General features: G+C 40.1%; 1 protein-coding gene across 1 annotated transcript; it reads right to left on the minus strand.

The window, feature by feature from the left end:
* Positions 1-6,297: 6,297 nt before the first annotated feature.
* Positions 6,298-7,227, minus strand: LOC101559374 (olfactory receptor 4C45-like). The gene has a single exon (XM_004621910.2). The coding sequence runs from the start codon at positions 7,225-7,227 to the stop codon at positions 6,298-6,300; it is 930 nt and encodes a 309-aa protein (XP_004621967.2).
* Positions 7,228-16,753: the final 9,526 nt, after the last annotated feature.

A 16,753-nucleotide genomic window follows, 5' to 3' on the forward strand; every position in this document is an offset into this window, starting at 1 on the left:
TCCTATCCATGAGCAGGGAATATGTTTCCATTTCCTCATGTCTTCTATTATTTCATTGATTAGCGTAACTGGACAACCACTTGCAAAAAAATGGGTTTAGATCTTGACCTATCACCATGCACAAAATTCAGATCAAAATGGATGAAAGACCTCAACATCAGACCAGAATCCATAAGATACATTGAAGACAAGGTTAGCAAAACTCTCCACAACATTTAAGCTAACGGTATATTCAAAGATGACATGCCACTGACCAACCAAGTGGAAACAGAGATAAACAAATGGGACTATATTAAACTAAGAAGCTTCTGCACTGCAAAAGATGCAGTGACCAAAATACAAAGACAATCTATGTTTGTCTTTGGGAAAGAATATTCACCCAATACCCATCAGATAAGGGGTTGATATCAAGGATATACAAGGCACTGGTTGAAATCTATAAGAAGAAAACATCTAACCCTATCAAAAAACGGGGCTATGAAATGAACAGAAATTTTCTCAAGGAAGAATTACAAATGGTCAAAAGGCACATGAAAAAATGTTCTTCATCACTAATCATCAGAGAGATGCAGATCAAAACAACCATGAGATACCACCCCACACCACAGAGAATGGCACACATCCAAAAGAACAAAAGCAACGGCTGTTGGTGTGGATGTGGGGAGAAAGGGACCCTCTTACACTGCTGGTGGGAATGCCGACTGGTTCAGCCCTTTTGGAAAACAGTATGGTCACTTCTCAAAAAATTAGAAATTGAGCTCCCATTTGACCCAGCAATATCACTCCTGGGAATATAACTGGAGAAGCAAAAAAGTACAGTCGAAATGACATGTGCACTTGAATGTTCATTGCAGTGCTGTTTACAATAGCCAGAATCTGGAAAAACCCAAGTGCCCTACAACAGATGACTGGTTAAAGAAACTTTGGTATATCTACACAATGGAATACTATGCTGCTGTTAGAAAAGATGAAGTCATGAACTTTGTATATGAGTGGACCAACATGGAAAGTATCATGCTAAGTGAAATGAGTAAGAAAGAGAGAGACAGACATAGAAAGATTGCACTCATCTGTGGAAGATAAAATAACAGAATAGGAGACTACCACCCAAGAATAGTAGAGATAAGTACCAGGAGGTTGGCTCCAAGGCTTGGAAGCTGACCTCACACGCTGGAGGAAGGGACAGCTCGCATAGAGAAGGGAATACCAGGTAAAGTATGGTTTGAGGACCCGCACGGGATGGGAGATATGCACTGAAAATAGAGTATAGACCAAACACGATGGCCACGCAGTGCCTCTGTTGCAAACCACAGCACCCAAAAGGAGAGAGAAGTCGAAAGGGAATGCCCTGCCACAGGAGTGAGGTGTGGTGGGGGGAATGGCGTGGGAGGTGGGAGAGATACTGGGAAAACTGGTGGAGGGGACTGGGCACTGATGGAGGGATATAAACAAAATGCAAACATGAAAGCTCATAAGTTTGTAACTGTAACTCATGGTGATTCACTAATAAGAATAAAGTTAAAAAAAAGAAAGAAAAGAAACAGCTACTGCTTGAAAGAATTGGAATAGGAACCCTCATATCTGCTGTTTGGGAAGACTATTATGTGGTTTACCTCTATGCAAAACAGTCTGGATTCTTAAAAACTCGAGGGGGTAGGTAGAACGATGATGGGAGGGACACTGGGGGCAATGGTGATGAGAAATATACACAGGTGGGGGGTTGTATGTTGGAATATTAAATAAATGAAACCGAATCATGAACAGCTTTGTAAGGATCTATCTCACAGTGATTTAAAAAATCCACTGAAAAGAAAAAAAATATAGAGCTACCTTTTGACACAGTGATCTTTTTGCAGCTGGCATTCATCTAGACATTCATATTCTTGTCCTCAAGCAGTCAAAATGGAAAGCAAAGAGCAATTGGTGGAATTCTGTAAAAGACTTTACTTAGGGAAACAGAAAGAAAGGGAACGGAAAGCAGGGAAGCATCCGGATCATGAGTGGGGTCTCCTAGAGTAGGATTCCAAAGAAAGGCTGAAGCCTTTCCCCTTTTTAGAACTTTTAACAAGGTGGGTGACCTTTTCTTTATTATCCCTCAAGACCATGGACCATCAAAACCGGGGAGAGGATGCCCCAGTGATTCTCTTCTGGTGTCTGGGTCCAGCAGGGTCTTGCCCGTCCATGTCAGCAGGCAGCACCGAGGCCTCCCTTGCCACCTTCCACACCAGGCATTCCCTTTCTTTCAGGGCCGTATCCCTGACATCACCCTGCCTGTTCCCATGGTCTCTTTCAATTCCATTCCTTTGCATCTGCCCCATGAATACAAAAACACTAATTTCAAAACATATATGCCCAGATATGTTCAATGCAGCACTAGTCAGAAAATCCCCAAACTGCAAATTTCTCTTGAACTGATAAACCAGCCAAAATAAGGTGTAGAGACAACATGGCATACTTCTTAGTGGTCACCGTGAAAGCTGGGATCTATTAGTGCCATTTGCAATGATTTGGATTGAGCTTGATGATAAGCAAGAGAGGAGAAGCTCAAATCCTAGCTGGCTGGATTTATTAGTGCCATTTGCAATGATGGACTAGAGTGATAGCACAGCAGGTAAGTCATTTGCCTTGCACACGGCCAACCCAGGTTCGATTCCTCCATCCCTCTCAGAGAGCCCTGCAAGCTACTGAGAGTATCCTGCCCGCACAGCAGAGCCTGGCAAGTTACTCGTGGCATAATAGATATGACAAAAACAACAGCAACAAGTCTCACCATGGAGACATTACTGGTGCCCGCTCGAGCAAATCAATGAACAATGGATGACAGTGCAGTGCTGCAGTGCTACATTCGCAATGATATGGATTCATATCTTGAGGGTAAGGAGGAGCTCAAACCCAAGCTGGTTGGGTATGAGGGGTGGGGTGGTAAAAGAATTTATCAGAAGGAAAGGAGGTACAGGTGAGATTCAAGGCAGTTTACTGAAAGGGAGAGCGCCGGTGAGACTGACACAGTGGGAACTTCCAAGGACAGACTCAGCACAGTCTCAGAGAATCTTCTGTGTGTCGTGTGTCTGCGGGCTGCCCAGGCAGGAAGAATCTGCTTTCTCTAGATGAGTTTATTCTGGGGGGTGCTTCCAATTCTGGAAAGGGGGTGGTATGGATCTAAAAATAATTAGAACCAACCCAGAGAAGATGGTGACTGAGCCAGTTCTAGGAACTGGGCAGCAGAACTGAGCAGCAGTGTGGCTGGTCGGGTGCCCTTGACACAGCCGGTGAGAAAGCAGAGACGGTACCAAGGGCTGGTGCTGGTAGGGACAGGCTCAGTCCTCAGGCGCCCCAGATATGGGAGTTCAATTTAGCATCTTTCCCCATGAACTTTTGGTAAACAACTTCAGGTATTCGCTTCGTGGAATCAATAAAATGAATAAAAAAAGAAGCAATATGTGATTGAACTTTTCTGTACTGTACGTATATGTTTAGCTAGTGATAAGAATATCATGAGCTAGATATAAGAATATCATGAAACAAATGAACAAGATAAAATAAGTTTCGGAGTATAAAACTGTTGGATATCATTGGTTTGTCCTTTCCCCCTTGCCACTAGGAGCTTAGGTTTATCAGTCACACCCATCAAAGTGCTCCCGAGTCACTCCCATTCCTTTGTTTATCTGTAACCATTTCTACCAGTTTATCTGCTCTTCCCTTAATCTGACTCTGCTAATTTGTAAGGTCAGAACTTCCTAGGACACTGAATATTATAACATTGCCTTTCTCTCCTCTTTATGCCTTTTGAGTAATTTACTTTAAAACTATGTCTTTTTTGTATAGACACAAGAAGACAATATTATGTTTTTGTAATTGGGACTTAATTGGCCTCGAATATTATTCCCTCCCGGGCATCTGCTTTCTCCACTTAAGCCTCAGTTGCCCTCAGTTCCTAGCACCCCAAAAGCTGGGTCCCGACGAGGGACAGGAAGGATCCAGGGCAAGTGGTGAGTTATGTGCTACCCTGGCATCGAGATGGGCCTGGCCAAAGTGTCTAATTCTTAACTGTAACTTAAGAGCTTGATCATAGACAAATGCTGTCATGATCCAAAAGTAATGATGAGACTAGGACCCTGCTAGGGATAGGAAAGACTGTTCTGGCCTGAGCACTGTAGTCTGAGATTGAGATGGCCCCAGGAGAGCAATTCTATAAGCTTTAATGCATCTCTTATTGTGTCCATACAAAATGATTAATATTATGAATTCTTATATGTTTGCTGGCTGAGGAGAAGAGAAACACATTCATGGGACTCCGCCCTTGGGTGGATCCTCCTGCTGAAAGAGAATTCAATCCTAGGAGAAGCATCCCCTGAGGGAAAGGAACCTTACCCTATTGCTGACCACACCTATGTGTATGCCCCAACCCCCTCATGCTGTGGAGATTTAACTAGGCTGGAAGAGTGGGTTGGGGACCAGATCCACAGATAGAGAGAGAGACTGAGAGCCGGGAGAGAAGCAGGGAAAGAGAATGAAATAAACCGATCAAGCAACCAGTTTGGCCTTCTTCCTTCCCGTTGCCTGCCCTTGACCGATGGCACACACAGCGGTTCCGGGGTACCGAACGTGGGCGGTGAGACAGAGCTGCCCAGAGAGCCCGAGAGTGCGCACGCCCCTCAGCGAGTTTTATTTTTGTGTTTTACACATAAAACCACTAGTGGGAGACTTAAAAGAAATAAAAGACTAAATACATTTTGTTTATGTATTTGTTCCTTTAAGATCAGAATTTTATTCATAGATATGCTGAGTAAGCATGATATCAGCATTAGATCATCTTTGCTTTACAGGATACTATTTCAGTCTCTCTTTTAGAATCCACAGCTAAAACTTAAGAATGAATTTGATTCTGCAAACATACCATCGTTGGCATTTATTCATGATATAGTGGATATCATTCATAAATGTATAGAAAATTATGGCAAAACCTATTTTTAAGACCTTTTTATAGAGTGTGAGCTAATCCTAATCCTGTATAATATCCCGCAAGAATATTTTGAAACGACATGATTTTCAGAGGAGATGCTTGACCATCCCATGGATCATCCCATGGTTAGAGAAGGACATAGAGGAGCTCTGGGGTATCCCTGTCAGCCACAGCTGGTCCCAGAATGCACTGTGCATTTCTGTCTTTAGAACCTCAATTCTAGTTATCAGACTCCAAGGGAAAAACTTCTTTTTATATCATCTTAATAAAATCATCATGCTCAAACAACCATTATTGTTCCAATTTTTTTTAAACAATAGATTTTAGTATAGAAATATTTCTTATTATTTTAGTCTGAATTTATTAATTTTATCTTAGCTTATTCAGTTCTACTCTCAAATTTCTCAACAGATGATTACATATGCTACTGACTATGGTTGAAAAAAGTACATTTTTTGAAAATGTGATTACAATAATATTGTGATTTGTGAAAATATTTTTATAGCTGTGGTCTGAGTATTTGTAAGCCACTCAAAATTAGTAAACATATATTTTGATAATACTGCCTCATGAAGCTCCTCTCTATTTCTTCTATAGAAGAAATAGCTTTTTATTTTATATTTTTGAAAATAGCACTCCATTCCAGCTTAAATATTAGCTACAGAGTCTTCAAGAATATGGTTGAAGAATACTTTTAACAATCTTTCCTAGTTAAACAGAAGTTCAGGGGGTGGTAAGATACTTGAATTCTGTGTGGCAGACATTGGGTTCCATCTTCAGCACTATAAATGGTCCACAGACAACACAAGAGTGCTCCCTGAGCATAGAGTCAGGTATAAACCTTGAGCACAGCTGGGTGTGGCCCATTTCTCATCGGTCCCCCTTACGCAGAGAATATTGTTGTTAATTTGCTTCATCTTCAGAATTAGACAAATATTTGAACAGAGAGGGTCTTTCATACTTAGGTTATCACATGTCCTTTCATACCTCAAAAATATTTTAAATTATACTTTATGTATCAGTTCACTGGAATTTAAGCTACATTTGAATTACTTCCCGATGTTCTATTTATTTTTAAAACATGAAGACATGTATAGAGCTCTAAAAATACATCACAGTTTCCAAACTTGTGGAAAATATACCATAATGAATATCAGCCATGCCATCAGTGACACGTCTAGAAAGAAAATGGTATTTCCTGGGATACTGTTTTGAATTGTGGGCTCTGAAGAAAATAATATAGATATACTTACAATGCTAAGTTTTTATCAATGAGAAGGAAAGAAATTGTTATTAAATGCCATTCTTTTCTCCTCTACTTTCAATTACAAGATTTATTTATGGGCAGTTTTCATCATTTGCCCCCAGAGTTTCTTCACCACAATTTTCACTTCTTTATTTCTAAGAGTATAGATTAAAGGATTCAGCATAGGAGTTACAATGGTGCAAAACACAGTCACAGCTTTGTCAGTGGGGAAAGAAGTCATGGGCCTTAGGTACAGGAACATGCAGGGAACAAAGAATAAGACGACTACAGTGACATGAGAGGCACAGGTGGACAGAGCTTTGTGACGCCCTTCAGCACTGTAGTTCCTCAGGGAACGAAGGATGATGACATAGGAAGTAACCAGCATGAAAAAAATGAGCAAGCACATTGACCCACTGTTGGCAGCTATCAGGGGCCCCAGTGTGTGGGTGTCTGTGCAGGCGAGTTCCAGGAGAGCAATCAAATCACACATGAAATGGTCAATGACATTGGGGCCACAGAATGGCAACTGGAGGATGAGCAAAACCTGGAGCCCTCCATGAAGAAACCCTATCACCCCAGAAATTCCCACCAGGAAAGTGCACACAGGTCGACTCATGATGGTCTTGTAGTGCAGAGGCTTACAGATGGCCACGTAGCGGTCATAGGCCATGGCAATCAACAACACGATCTCAGCCCCACCAAAGAAATGCTCTGCAAAAAGCTGAGTCATGCAGTCATTGAAGGATATGGTGTTCTTTTTAGAGATCAAGTCAAAGATCATTTTGGGTGCGATGGAAGAAGAGTAGAAACCATCGATCACGGACAAGTAAGACAGAAAAAAGTACATGGGAGAACCCAGGGCGGGGCTGATGAAGATGGTGACTGAGATGAGCAGGTTACCTACCAGTGTGATCAAGTAGGTGATTAGAAACAGAGCAGACAGGAGATGGCGCAGTTCTGGGTTCTGGGTCAGGCCCAACAGGATGAATTCTGTTACATTCCTCCTCTTTTCCATGGATGCACCTTGGGATCTGAGCATATGATCCACTTCAAAGATGGTAGTACATTTGAGTGATGATGATTTTAACTCAGCATTGAAATATGACATCACTTTCTGGTCTTGGTCTCTGGCAATGGTATTTCATCTTTTCCTTCCATACTTGATTTTTGTGGACAGTTTTAAAGAATCATGGAAAATGATTAAATTTCTCCTTATTGTTAGTTGAATAGTGACAGTACCTCAGGAAAAAAAACAGGATAAAAGCAAATTTTTATTATAAATGTGGATTTACAGTTCAATTCCAAGCTTGTTTTCTATCTCTATAAGTTTATTCCTATCTCAAGTTTCACAATTGACTTAGCTTTAGGAACGAATTTCATCATACAATCATTATAAAGTTATTCCTGATTTTCAACAGTTTTGTATATACATATATTTCACAATATTCTTTTAAACTTCAAGACTAAGGGGTTGGAAAGATAGTACAGTTGGTAGGTTGCTTGCCTTGCATGGCAACCTGGGTTTGATCCACAGCACTCTATATGGTTCCCTTAGCCTGTCAGGAGTGATTCCTGAAATCAGAACCAGGAATAAATTGAATACAAATTGTTTATCTCACACCTTGAGCCCCCAATAAACAAAATCAATCAAAATGACAATAAATAAATGACAAGACAATATCAGATAAAATGTGCCAAGACTATTATGTTATATATCATCAGTGTTATGTTAGCTATCATTAATTTCTTTGTTAATCCAGTTGCACACACTGATAGAGATAAACATGCAAATAGATTTTTTCCCCCGTAAAACTATAGGAGAATTTTTTAAAAGAGCTCCTTGGAGAACATTCTCTCAGTAGCCTTGTGATGAGCTTAATTTAACTTTTTTTTTAGCCCAGTGGTTCCACATCGTTGAAACTGTCTAGGAAAGTGGTATGGAGGTGCTTCCAAAGTCCTTAGTTTTAAAATCAATATACTATTTACTACACCTCTCATTATATATGGTCTAATGCTCTTAATAAAAGATAACATTCTATTACAGCTCAATGGTATTCAGTATATCATGATGTTTCCTTAAATTTCTAAATACAAGATAGGAATCACAGTCTCCTGCAATAATACGATTTTCTCTTTGAAATATGTTGAATCATTAATCAGCATAAAATTTTCTTAACTCTCATAAGTGTTTCTACAGGAATGTCTTCTTTCATTTATTTTTTTTGTTAATCTATAAGGTGGTTAAGAATAGTACTTGAAAGTAGAAATAGATATTTTATCTCTCCTCCTTCCCTTTATCTTTTCTTACAAACCCTTGCCATAGTGGCATATAACATCTCATTCTAATTTTCCTCTAAGAACTTCTGAAATCAGAGGTCACATTTAGGACTTTTCAGCTTCAGTAAAAGTGAGAAATGATGTTTTGTTTTCAGGAAAACTTAGTCTGAGCTCTCCATCATTGCTCTTATCAAAGATGATGTGAGATTAAGAGATTGAATTCACAAACCCTAGCTTCAATGTTGTGACATTGAGCCAATTCATGAGAATGGCAAAGAATCCAAAATGTTAAACAAATAATTGACTTCATGTGGAATGAATTCAACAATAATATTTTAGAATTTTCAACAGATACCTTAGTATACTTTTCTGTTAATATTTCCCTGCTTCAATTCATTTGAAGAAAATTTTCAACCTTCAAACACAGAATCTAAATGCAAAATCTCTTCCAGTAAAGACAGAAATTGATCAGCTTAAATTGGGGGAAAAGGTTGAGTTATCACTGACCTGGATCTAGTTGACTGTTTTCACATTGGCCCCACTCACTGTCTTCTTCCCTTCATGGCAGGGACTTGGCAGCTATAGAAAATGGTATCCTTATCTCCTGAGAAAACTCACCAGGAACTTTGTATTTGGACCTTTTACTTCCTTTGGTAACTTTTAATCTAGATTTACTCATACAATGAACGGAGCTGTATTATTTTATTTTCAAAAATAATTTCATTGCTCTGGAATTATTTTTCACTCACTCTCTTGGCTGCCCACAGATGTACAAATGCACCTTCAAAGTCAACTCCCTCAATAATTAGAGGTATTTTGAATCCAAATTATAAGCAATGTATAGCATGAAAATTCTTCTAATCAGGAAAAATTAGCACATGGATCTATAAAATACACTCTTGAATAAAATTCATTCAATTGCATACTGCACTCCAAAATTAAGTCTGTCTGTTTTTGCTCCCCCAAAGTACCTGAATCTTGTGGAGTGAATTTCTTGTCTAATTTAAGCTCTTGTTCTGAATCTTCATAAACTGGGAATACTGCCTCTAAAATGAATCTTTATCCTGTTGATACATGGCTCTGACTGTTACTTTCTTAAAATTCCTTCTCTATTATTCTTCCTCCATGAACTACAGTCATTTCCCATTGTTTCTGGAGAAGTGTTTAAGTAGTCTTTCCAAAGTACAAGCTGTGGTGATGCATTGACCTGCAAATCCTCAGAGTCCTTAATTGGGTTGTAATCTTGGCTGGAAGCACCAGCTAAATTCTTTACTCCTGCTTTGCTCTCCTCACATCAACAGAGGCATCACTGGCTACAGATTAGTGTTTAGACACTAATTAGTAATTAGACACTAAAGGTAATGTGGAAAGCTTTAAGGCTTTGTTGCTCATTTTGACATTGATAAATATGGAAATAGGATGTGGACATCATTGCTTAGAGTTCAGACATAGACTTCTGTCTGAAAACAGAACTTCTAAATGCTATGGTTGCCCTAGAATATAAACGCCAGGTGTCTGGTACATGGGTCAGGGCCTGACACCAGGGAGCCATGCATTCTACTACAAAAACAATGTCGTGGTTGGAGGTTTGATATTTTTCTTGGAACTGGAGGCGGAACCTAGACTACTGGACTCAATGCTATGGAAGATTGAGCAGTGGGCTCGGGGGTGGGTTTGGTTATATAACTGTTGCTTTGTCTGTTAGAAGTTCTTGGTTTGATTAAGGCATCCACGTGCCCTTTGAGCACCATTAGGAGCCACTTTTATACTGCAGGCATGGTACAAAACAAGCAACCAGTAAAGATTGAATTATTGATGTTTCACAGATACATCAACACTATGGGTAGAGTTTGGAGATGACAAATTCTCAATGCATCCATGGTGAACTTACTTTTCTTTCTGCCTAACTTTGATCATTTCAGTGAAATAATGCATTTTCATTCAGCACCCCCTGTGAAATAGACTTAAACAAGCACTCATACGTGAAGACACTAGATGAAGGAATAGAAAGTCTTTAGAAAAGAGCTCCACTGTATATTTTTCTTTTCTAAAAATGTCTCAAACTGTGGAAACTACCTCTACCTATCTCCACCCCAAACATTTTATTATTTGAACCTAATGGGGTATCAGTATCAATTGAACATGGTGCAATGAATAATTATGCACCTTTTAATTTGTGTGTTTACTATGTAAAAGTGCTTCATATCTATTCAGTTATTTAATTCTCACTTTGTTCAATAAGTGAATCATATTTATTGTCTTATTTCATAGATCAGTAAACCAATGCTTAATTAATTGGCTAAAATTTTAATGAATCAGAATTCAGGTATGACTCTGTGTGACTAAACATGCATTTGTGCCTCTCTGGATCTTTTAGCATCTCTTAATTTAAACTGACACAAAATTAAATTTCTTACATATATCTCTGACTTCCAGAGCTCTCTCTCTCTCTTTTTTTAAACTCTTTTAACCTTTGTGGTTTGAACTCATGTGAAGGAGGGTTTTCTTTCATAATAAGCCAGGCTCACAGTGTGACAGGTGACAGATAATATTTATGAGACCATGAATATTTAACTGGCCATGCAACAGGAATTTTCTTCTTTTTTAAAAATTTTATTGATTCACCATGAGATATAGTTACAAGCTTTCATGTCTGAGTTACAATCACACAATGTTAAACACCCATCCCTCTACCAGTGCACATTCCCCCCCCCACCAATATTCCCAGTATAACCCCCCTTTCCAGCCCTCCCACTGCCTTCATGGCAGACAATATTCCCCATACTCTCTTTCTACTTTTGGGCACTATGGTTTGCAATGTAGATACTGAGAGGTTATCATGTCTGGTCTTTATCTACTTTCAGTACACATCTTCCATCCCGACCAATCCCTCCAACCATCATTTTTTTAGTGATCCCTTCTCTATTCTAGCTGTCCTCTCCCCTCCTGCTTGTGAGGCAGGTCTCCAACTATGGAGCAAACTTCCTGACCCTTGTAGCTACTGTCCTTGGGTGTCAGTCTTGTGTTATGCTATTTTATACTCCACAAATGAGTGCAGTCCTTCTATATCTGTCTGTCTCTTTCTGACTCATTTCACATAACATTATACTCCCATGTCTATCCACTTATAAACAAATTTCATGACTTCATCTCTTCTAACAGCTGCACAGTATTCCATTGTGTTGATGTACCTAAGTTTCTTTAACCAGTCGTCTGTTCTCAGGCAGTTGGGTTGTGTCCAGATTTTGGCTATTGTGAACAGTGCTACAATGAATATATAGGTACAGATGTCATTTCTACTGTGCTTTTTTGCAGCCTTGAGATATATTCCCAGAAGTGGTATTGCAGGGTCATATGGAAGCTCAACTTCTAGTTTTTGAAGGACTGTCCATATTTTTTTCCAAAAAAGGCTTGACCAGTCGGCATTCCCACCAACAGTGAAAGAGTGTCCCTCTTCCTCCACATCCGTGCCAGCACCGGTTGCCTTTGTTCTTTTGAATGTGTGCCAGTCTCTGTAGTGGGAGATGATATCTCTTTGTTGTTTTGATTTATATCTCCCTGATGATTAGTGATATGGAGTATTTTTTCATGTGGTTTTTGGCCATTTGTATTTCTTTTTTGAGGAAGCTTCTGTTCATTTCTTCTCATCACATTTTTGATGGGGTGGAGGATTTTTCCTTGTATGACTCTGCTACTGTCTTACATATCCTCATTATTAATTCCTTATCAGATGGGTATCGGGGAAACATTCTTTCCCATTTGCAGCAGGAACTTTCTTTACAACTCTTTTCTCCTCTGTGTTTACTAAAAGCCCACGGTTTGTTTAGATCTGTGATAATTTTTAATAGAAACTGTATTTGGTATATATATTTTTTCATTTGCTATAGTTCTTCAATGAAGAAAAATTCATTTGGGAAAGGGACATTCAGGGAGGGAAGTCTGATTTAAAACCTTTAACCAGATTTCTCATGGGGACTAAATATGTAACGTAAAGGCATGTATTTCTCATTTAATTATCAGGGAAATATGGTCTAGTGTCTCAGTCCCTTGCCCATAGTGATCGGGGTCCCCTGGTGCATTTGGGACTGATAGACATCTCCCGCCTGATAGATGAAGGAACAGATCCACAGGCTGGTAACCAATGGTGACTTTATTCAAATAAATCAGGACTATTATAGAGAAATAATAAAGGTTTGGGGGATAGAATTACACACAGGTGTGGACAAACATTAACTTAAATATGAATAGATGTAAAGCACTTTTTTTAGTTGAAATTCTTCTAGAACATCCACACAATGGCAGTATTCTAGCTAGGGGCTCCTGCACTCTTGATTCCTTCTAGGAGAATCACCCAAGGGTAGCATACTATCTGGAGGCATATTGCTTTTTCCTTTATTGGTAATCCATTAAGTCTACTTCTTAACTTCTTTCCTTCTTATATACACAATAAAAGATAATCAACTCTTATTTATACCTTAGATCAAGCTTAAAATGACCTAGACTCATGGTAAGGGTGGCATTTCCTGAGTAACATCTTGCTATATTTCCCAGACTACAGTCCTTAGACCAGGTTAGTTTTTCTAGCCCAAATATTGTCTTTATTCAGTTACTTCTTTTTATGTCATGACAGAGTTTGTTTCATGACCATGCTCTTAAATTATTAAACTTCTATGACCCTTAGGGTGTCCAGGTCAAAGCCAGGGTATTTTACAGCTTGCCCTGGGTCCATCCAAGGCCCTGGGTGGGACCCACATCTTCGGGTGTAAGGAACTGTGGTCAATGTAATGACAACTAAGGCTTATGTCAAGTATATATGACTAATGCCCAGGAATTAATATTTTTCAGAGTCAATTAACTCCCATATTACAAAAGCATAACATGAACGGTCTTCTTGTGTCTATACAAAAAGGACATTTCTCTAATAAAAATATGAAAAAGGCACAAAAGAAAGAGAAAAGCAAACATTTCACCTAGATATATAAAATCCAGAGCCTTCAGAAGGTTTGCCTGGTTTGGAGATATTTGCGACTACCAAATAGGGGGAGTAGAACACAAAAGGGAGGTTAAAGATGAATACAGAGGATGCAGAGTGCCTCAGGGGAATTGGGTGTGCTCCCAGGAGCACTGCAGTGGGTGGAATTTATAATCCCTCTTCAGGAGGAGAAAGGAAAGTCCAATGTTAAACCTAAAACGAATAACTGGAAATGATCACACTAAACCGAGGGTTAAGAGTAGGTAAAGGGATATACCTGATAACCTTTAAGTATGTGCATTGCAAAGCAGAATGCCCAGAAGGCGGGGGGGGGGGGGGGAGAGAGAGACAGAGAGAGAGAGATAGAGAGAGAGACAGAGACAGAGACAGAGAGACAGACAGAGAGACATAGAGAAACAGAGAGAGACAGAGAGGGAGAGAAGTGAGAAGTGCCTGCCATAGAGGCATGCATGGGTGGGGGGCAATGCTGATGGGAAGGAAATTGGGGACACTGGTGCTGATAAATGCAGACAGGTGGAGGGTTGGGAGTTTAAACACATAACTGAAACTGAATCATGAACAGCTTTGTAAGGGTCTAACAGTGATTCAATTTTTTTTTTTTTAAATCTTAAAAAATATGTTTTGTTGATTTACCTGGGGCCTGATCAGGGCCTGAGTGACACACACTTTCCATGTGTAGGACCATGTCTCATCCCCTTCCTCTCATGGCCCCTTGCAAGCTGTTGGAGGTAGTAAGGGGGGACAACTAAACCCCACAGGATATGGCCTGGCAGTCCCAGCATTATAAGAACCAATCCGTGTCCACCACACCCTTAGGTCCTAGCACTAAACCATGACGCTTAGTTACCTTAATATCACCAGGAGTAGCCTCCAGTTGCCCTGGCCCTGCTTTGGAGGCAGCTCCTCCCCCAAAGATTTTTTGAGACTCTTTGCATCTAAGTTCATTATGGATATTTGTAAATTTCTCTTTCACCAATCTCTCTCTCTGGTTTGGACATGATGGTAATAGTAACCTCCTAGAAGCTGTTAGGAAGAGTTCTGGCTTCTTCTTTGATCTTTTGGAAGAACTGGAAGAGAAGGGGTAATAAGGCCTCCCTGAAGATTTGGTAGAATTCACTAGGATATCTCTCTGGTCCTGATTTTTGTTTTGAGAGAAATTTTGATTAATGTAAAATTTTCATACTGGTCACTTCCCTATCTTACCTACACCTGCCCCACACATGCTTGTGGATGATTGCAACCATTGATCAGTCCTCCCAGCCCTTGTTTTCTCAGACCGTGGATATTAGTCTTGTTCTCTATGTATATACCCCCTAATGAATGCAGTCATTCTATCTCTCTCTCCTTCTGACTCATTTCACTCAGCATGATACTCTCCAAGTCCATCCATGTATGTAGGATAACATAGCCTCAGTAGTTTAGGTTTATTGGGTTACTCCCGTTACAGTGCTCCTATTCCGCTTTGTTTATTTGTAGCTTCTTTCTTAGTGTTCTGTTGACTTGTAAATAATGTTTTTCTCTTCTCCTTGAGTCCTTTGCATAGTTTATTCAGAGCAAGTCCTTTTTGTATGGACACAGGAAGACTTAACAAATGTTATGCTTTTGTAACCTGGGAGTCATTTGACTCTACATGATATTTTCCTCCAGGGCATCTGTTCTCTTGACCTACGCCTCAGCTGCCCTTACTTCCTAGCACCCCCAAAGCACGGTCCCGACGTGGGACAAGAAGGACCCAGGGCAAGCGGTGAGTTGTGTGCTACCCTGGCATCGAGATGGGCCTGGCCAAAGTGCCTAATGCTTAACTATAAGTTAAGAGCTTGATCATGGACAAATGCTGTCATGATCCAAAGAGTGATACTAGATTTGGACCCTGCTAGGGTGAGGAATGATTAATCTGGCCTGAGTGCTGTGGTCTGAGCCTGTGGCAAGATGTTGCCAGGAGAGCTGCCTTGCAAGCCTCAATGTATCCCTTGCTATGTCCATACAAAAATAACTAGTATTGAGATGTTAATAAGTTCCTGGACTAAGGAAAAGAAAAAAACCTTAAGAGTGAGGAAGGGCTTTGGAGTGCCCTGCCCTCAGGAAGGGCTTTCTTATGTTGATTTGGCTACCTGGCTGGTTGGAGCCTAGAGGGCAAGGTGGGAGAGACAAGTAGGAGGAGAGAGAGAAGCCAGAAAGAAGCAGCAGTAGATCCAGAGAGAGGCCAGAGCTGGGAGTGCGGGAGATGAGAAAGATTGAAGATTGAATAAACGGTAACTAATCAGCAACCAGCTTGGTCCTCATTCTTCCTTCGCCTGTCCTTGACCACCGGCCGTCCCGATCCAGTCCATACACTGCGGTTCCAGAGCACCAAACGCGGGTGGTGAGACAGAGCCGCCCGGAGAGCCCGTGAGTGTGTGCACTCGCCCCTCGGCGTTCTTTAGTTTTTTACACATGTATAGGCAAATTTTGTGACCTAATTTTTTCGAACAGCTGTATAGTATTCCATTGTGTAGATATGCCAGAGTAGTTCCTTTATTCAGTCAACTGTTCTCAGGCACTCAGGTTGTTTCCAGATTCTGGCTATGGTGAATAGTGTAGCAATGAGCATGCAGATCATGTGTTTGCTGTGTGTTTTTAGGATCCCAAGGTATATTCCCAGAAGTGGTATTGCTGGTCAAATGGGAGCTCAATTTTTATTTTTTTGAAGAATGTTCATATTGTTTTCCAAAAAGGCTGGACTAGTTGGCATTCCCACCAACAATAAAGGAGAGTCCCTTTCTCCCCACATCTGCTCCAGTGCTGGTTGTTCTTGTTCTATTGAATGTGTGCCAGTTTCTGTTGTGAGATGTCATCTCATTGTTGGATTTATTTGCATCTCCCTGATGATTGGTGGTGTAGAGCATTTTTTTATGTGCCTTTTTGCATTCAAATTTCTTCTTTGAGGAAGTTTCTGTTTATATCTTCTCATTTTTTTTATGGGTTGGATTTTTTTTTCTTGTAAAGTGTGCCCAGTACCTTGTATATCTTTGATATTAACTGCTTATCAGAGGGAATTGGGTACGGATAAGCTTTCCCATTCCATAGGCTGTTGTTGTATCTTGGTCACTGTTTCTTTTGAGGTGCAAAAGCTTCTTAGTTTAATGTAGTCCTAGTTGTTAATATTTGATTCCACTTGCTTGGTCAGCAGTGTTTCATCTTTGAAGATACCTATAACTTCAATATTGTGGAGGGTTTCCCTACATTTTCTTCCATGTACCTTGTGGATTTACAGGTGTTCCCATGATTCATA

The sequence above is a fragment of the Sorex araneus genome, chromosome 6, assembly GCF_027595985.1.
Source record: "Sorex araneus isolate mSorAra2 chromosome 6, mSorAra2.pri, whole genome shotgun sequence".
Lineage (NCBI taxonomy): Eukaryota > Metazoa > Chordata > Mammalia > Eulipotyphla > Soricidae > Sorex > Sorex araneus.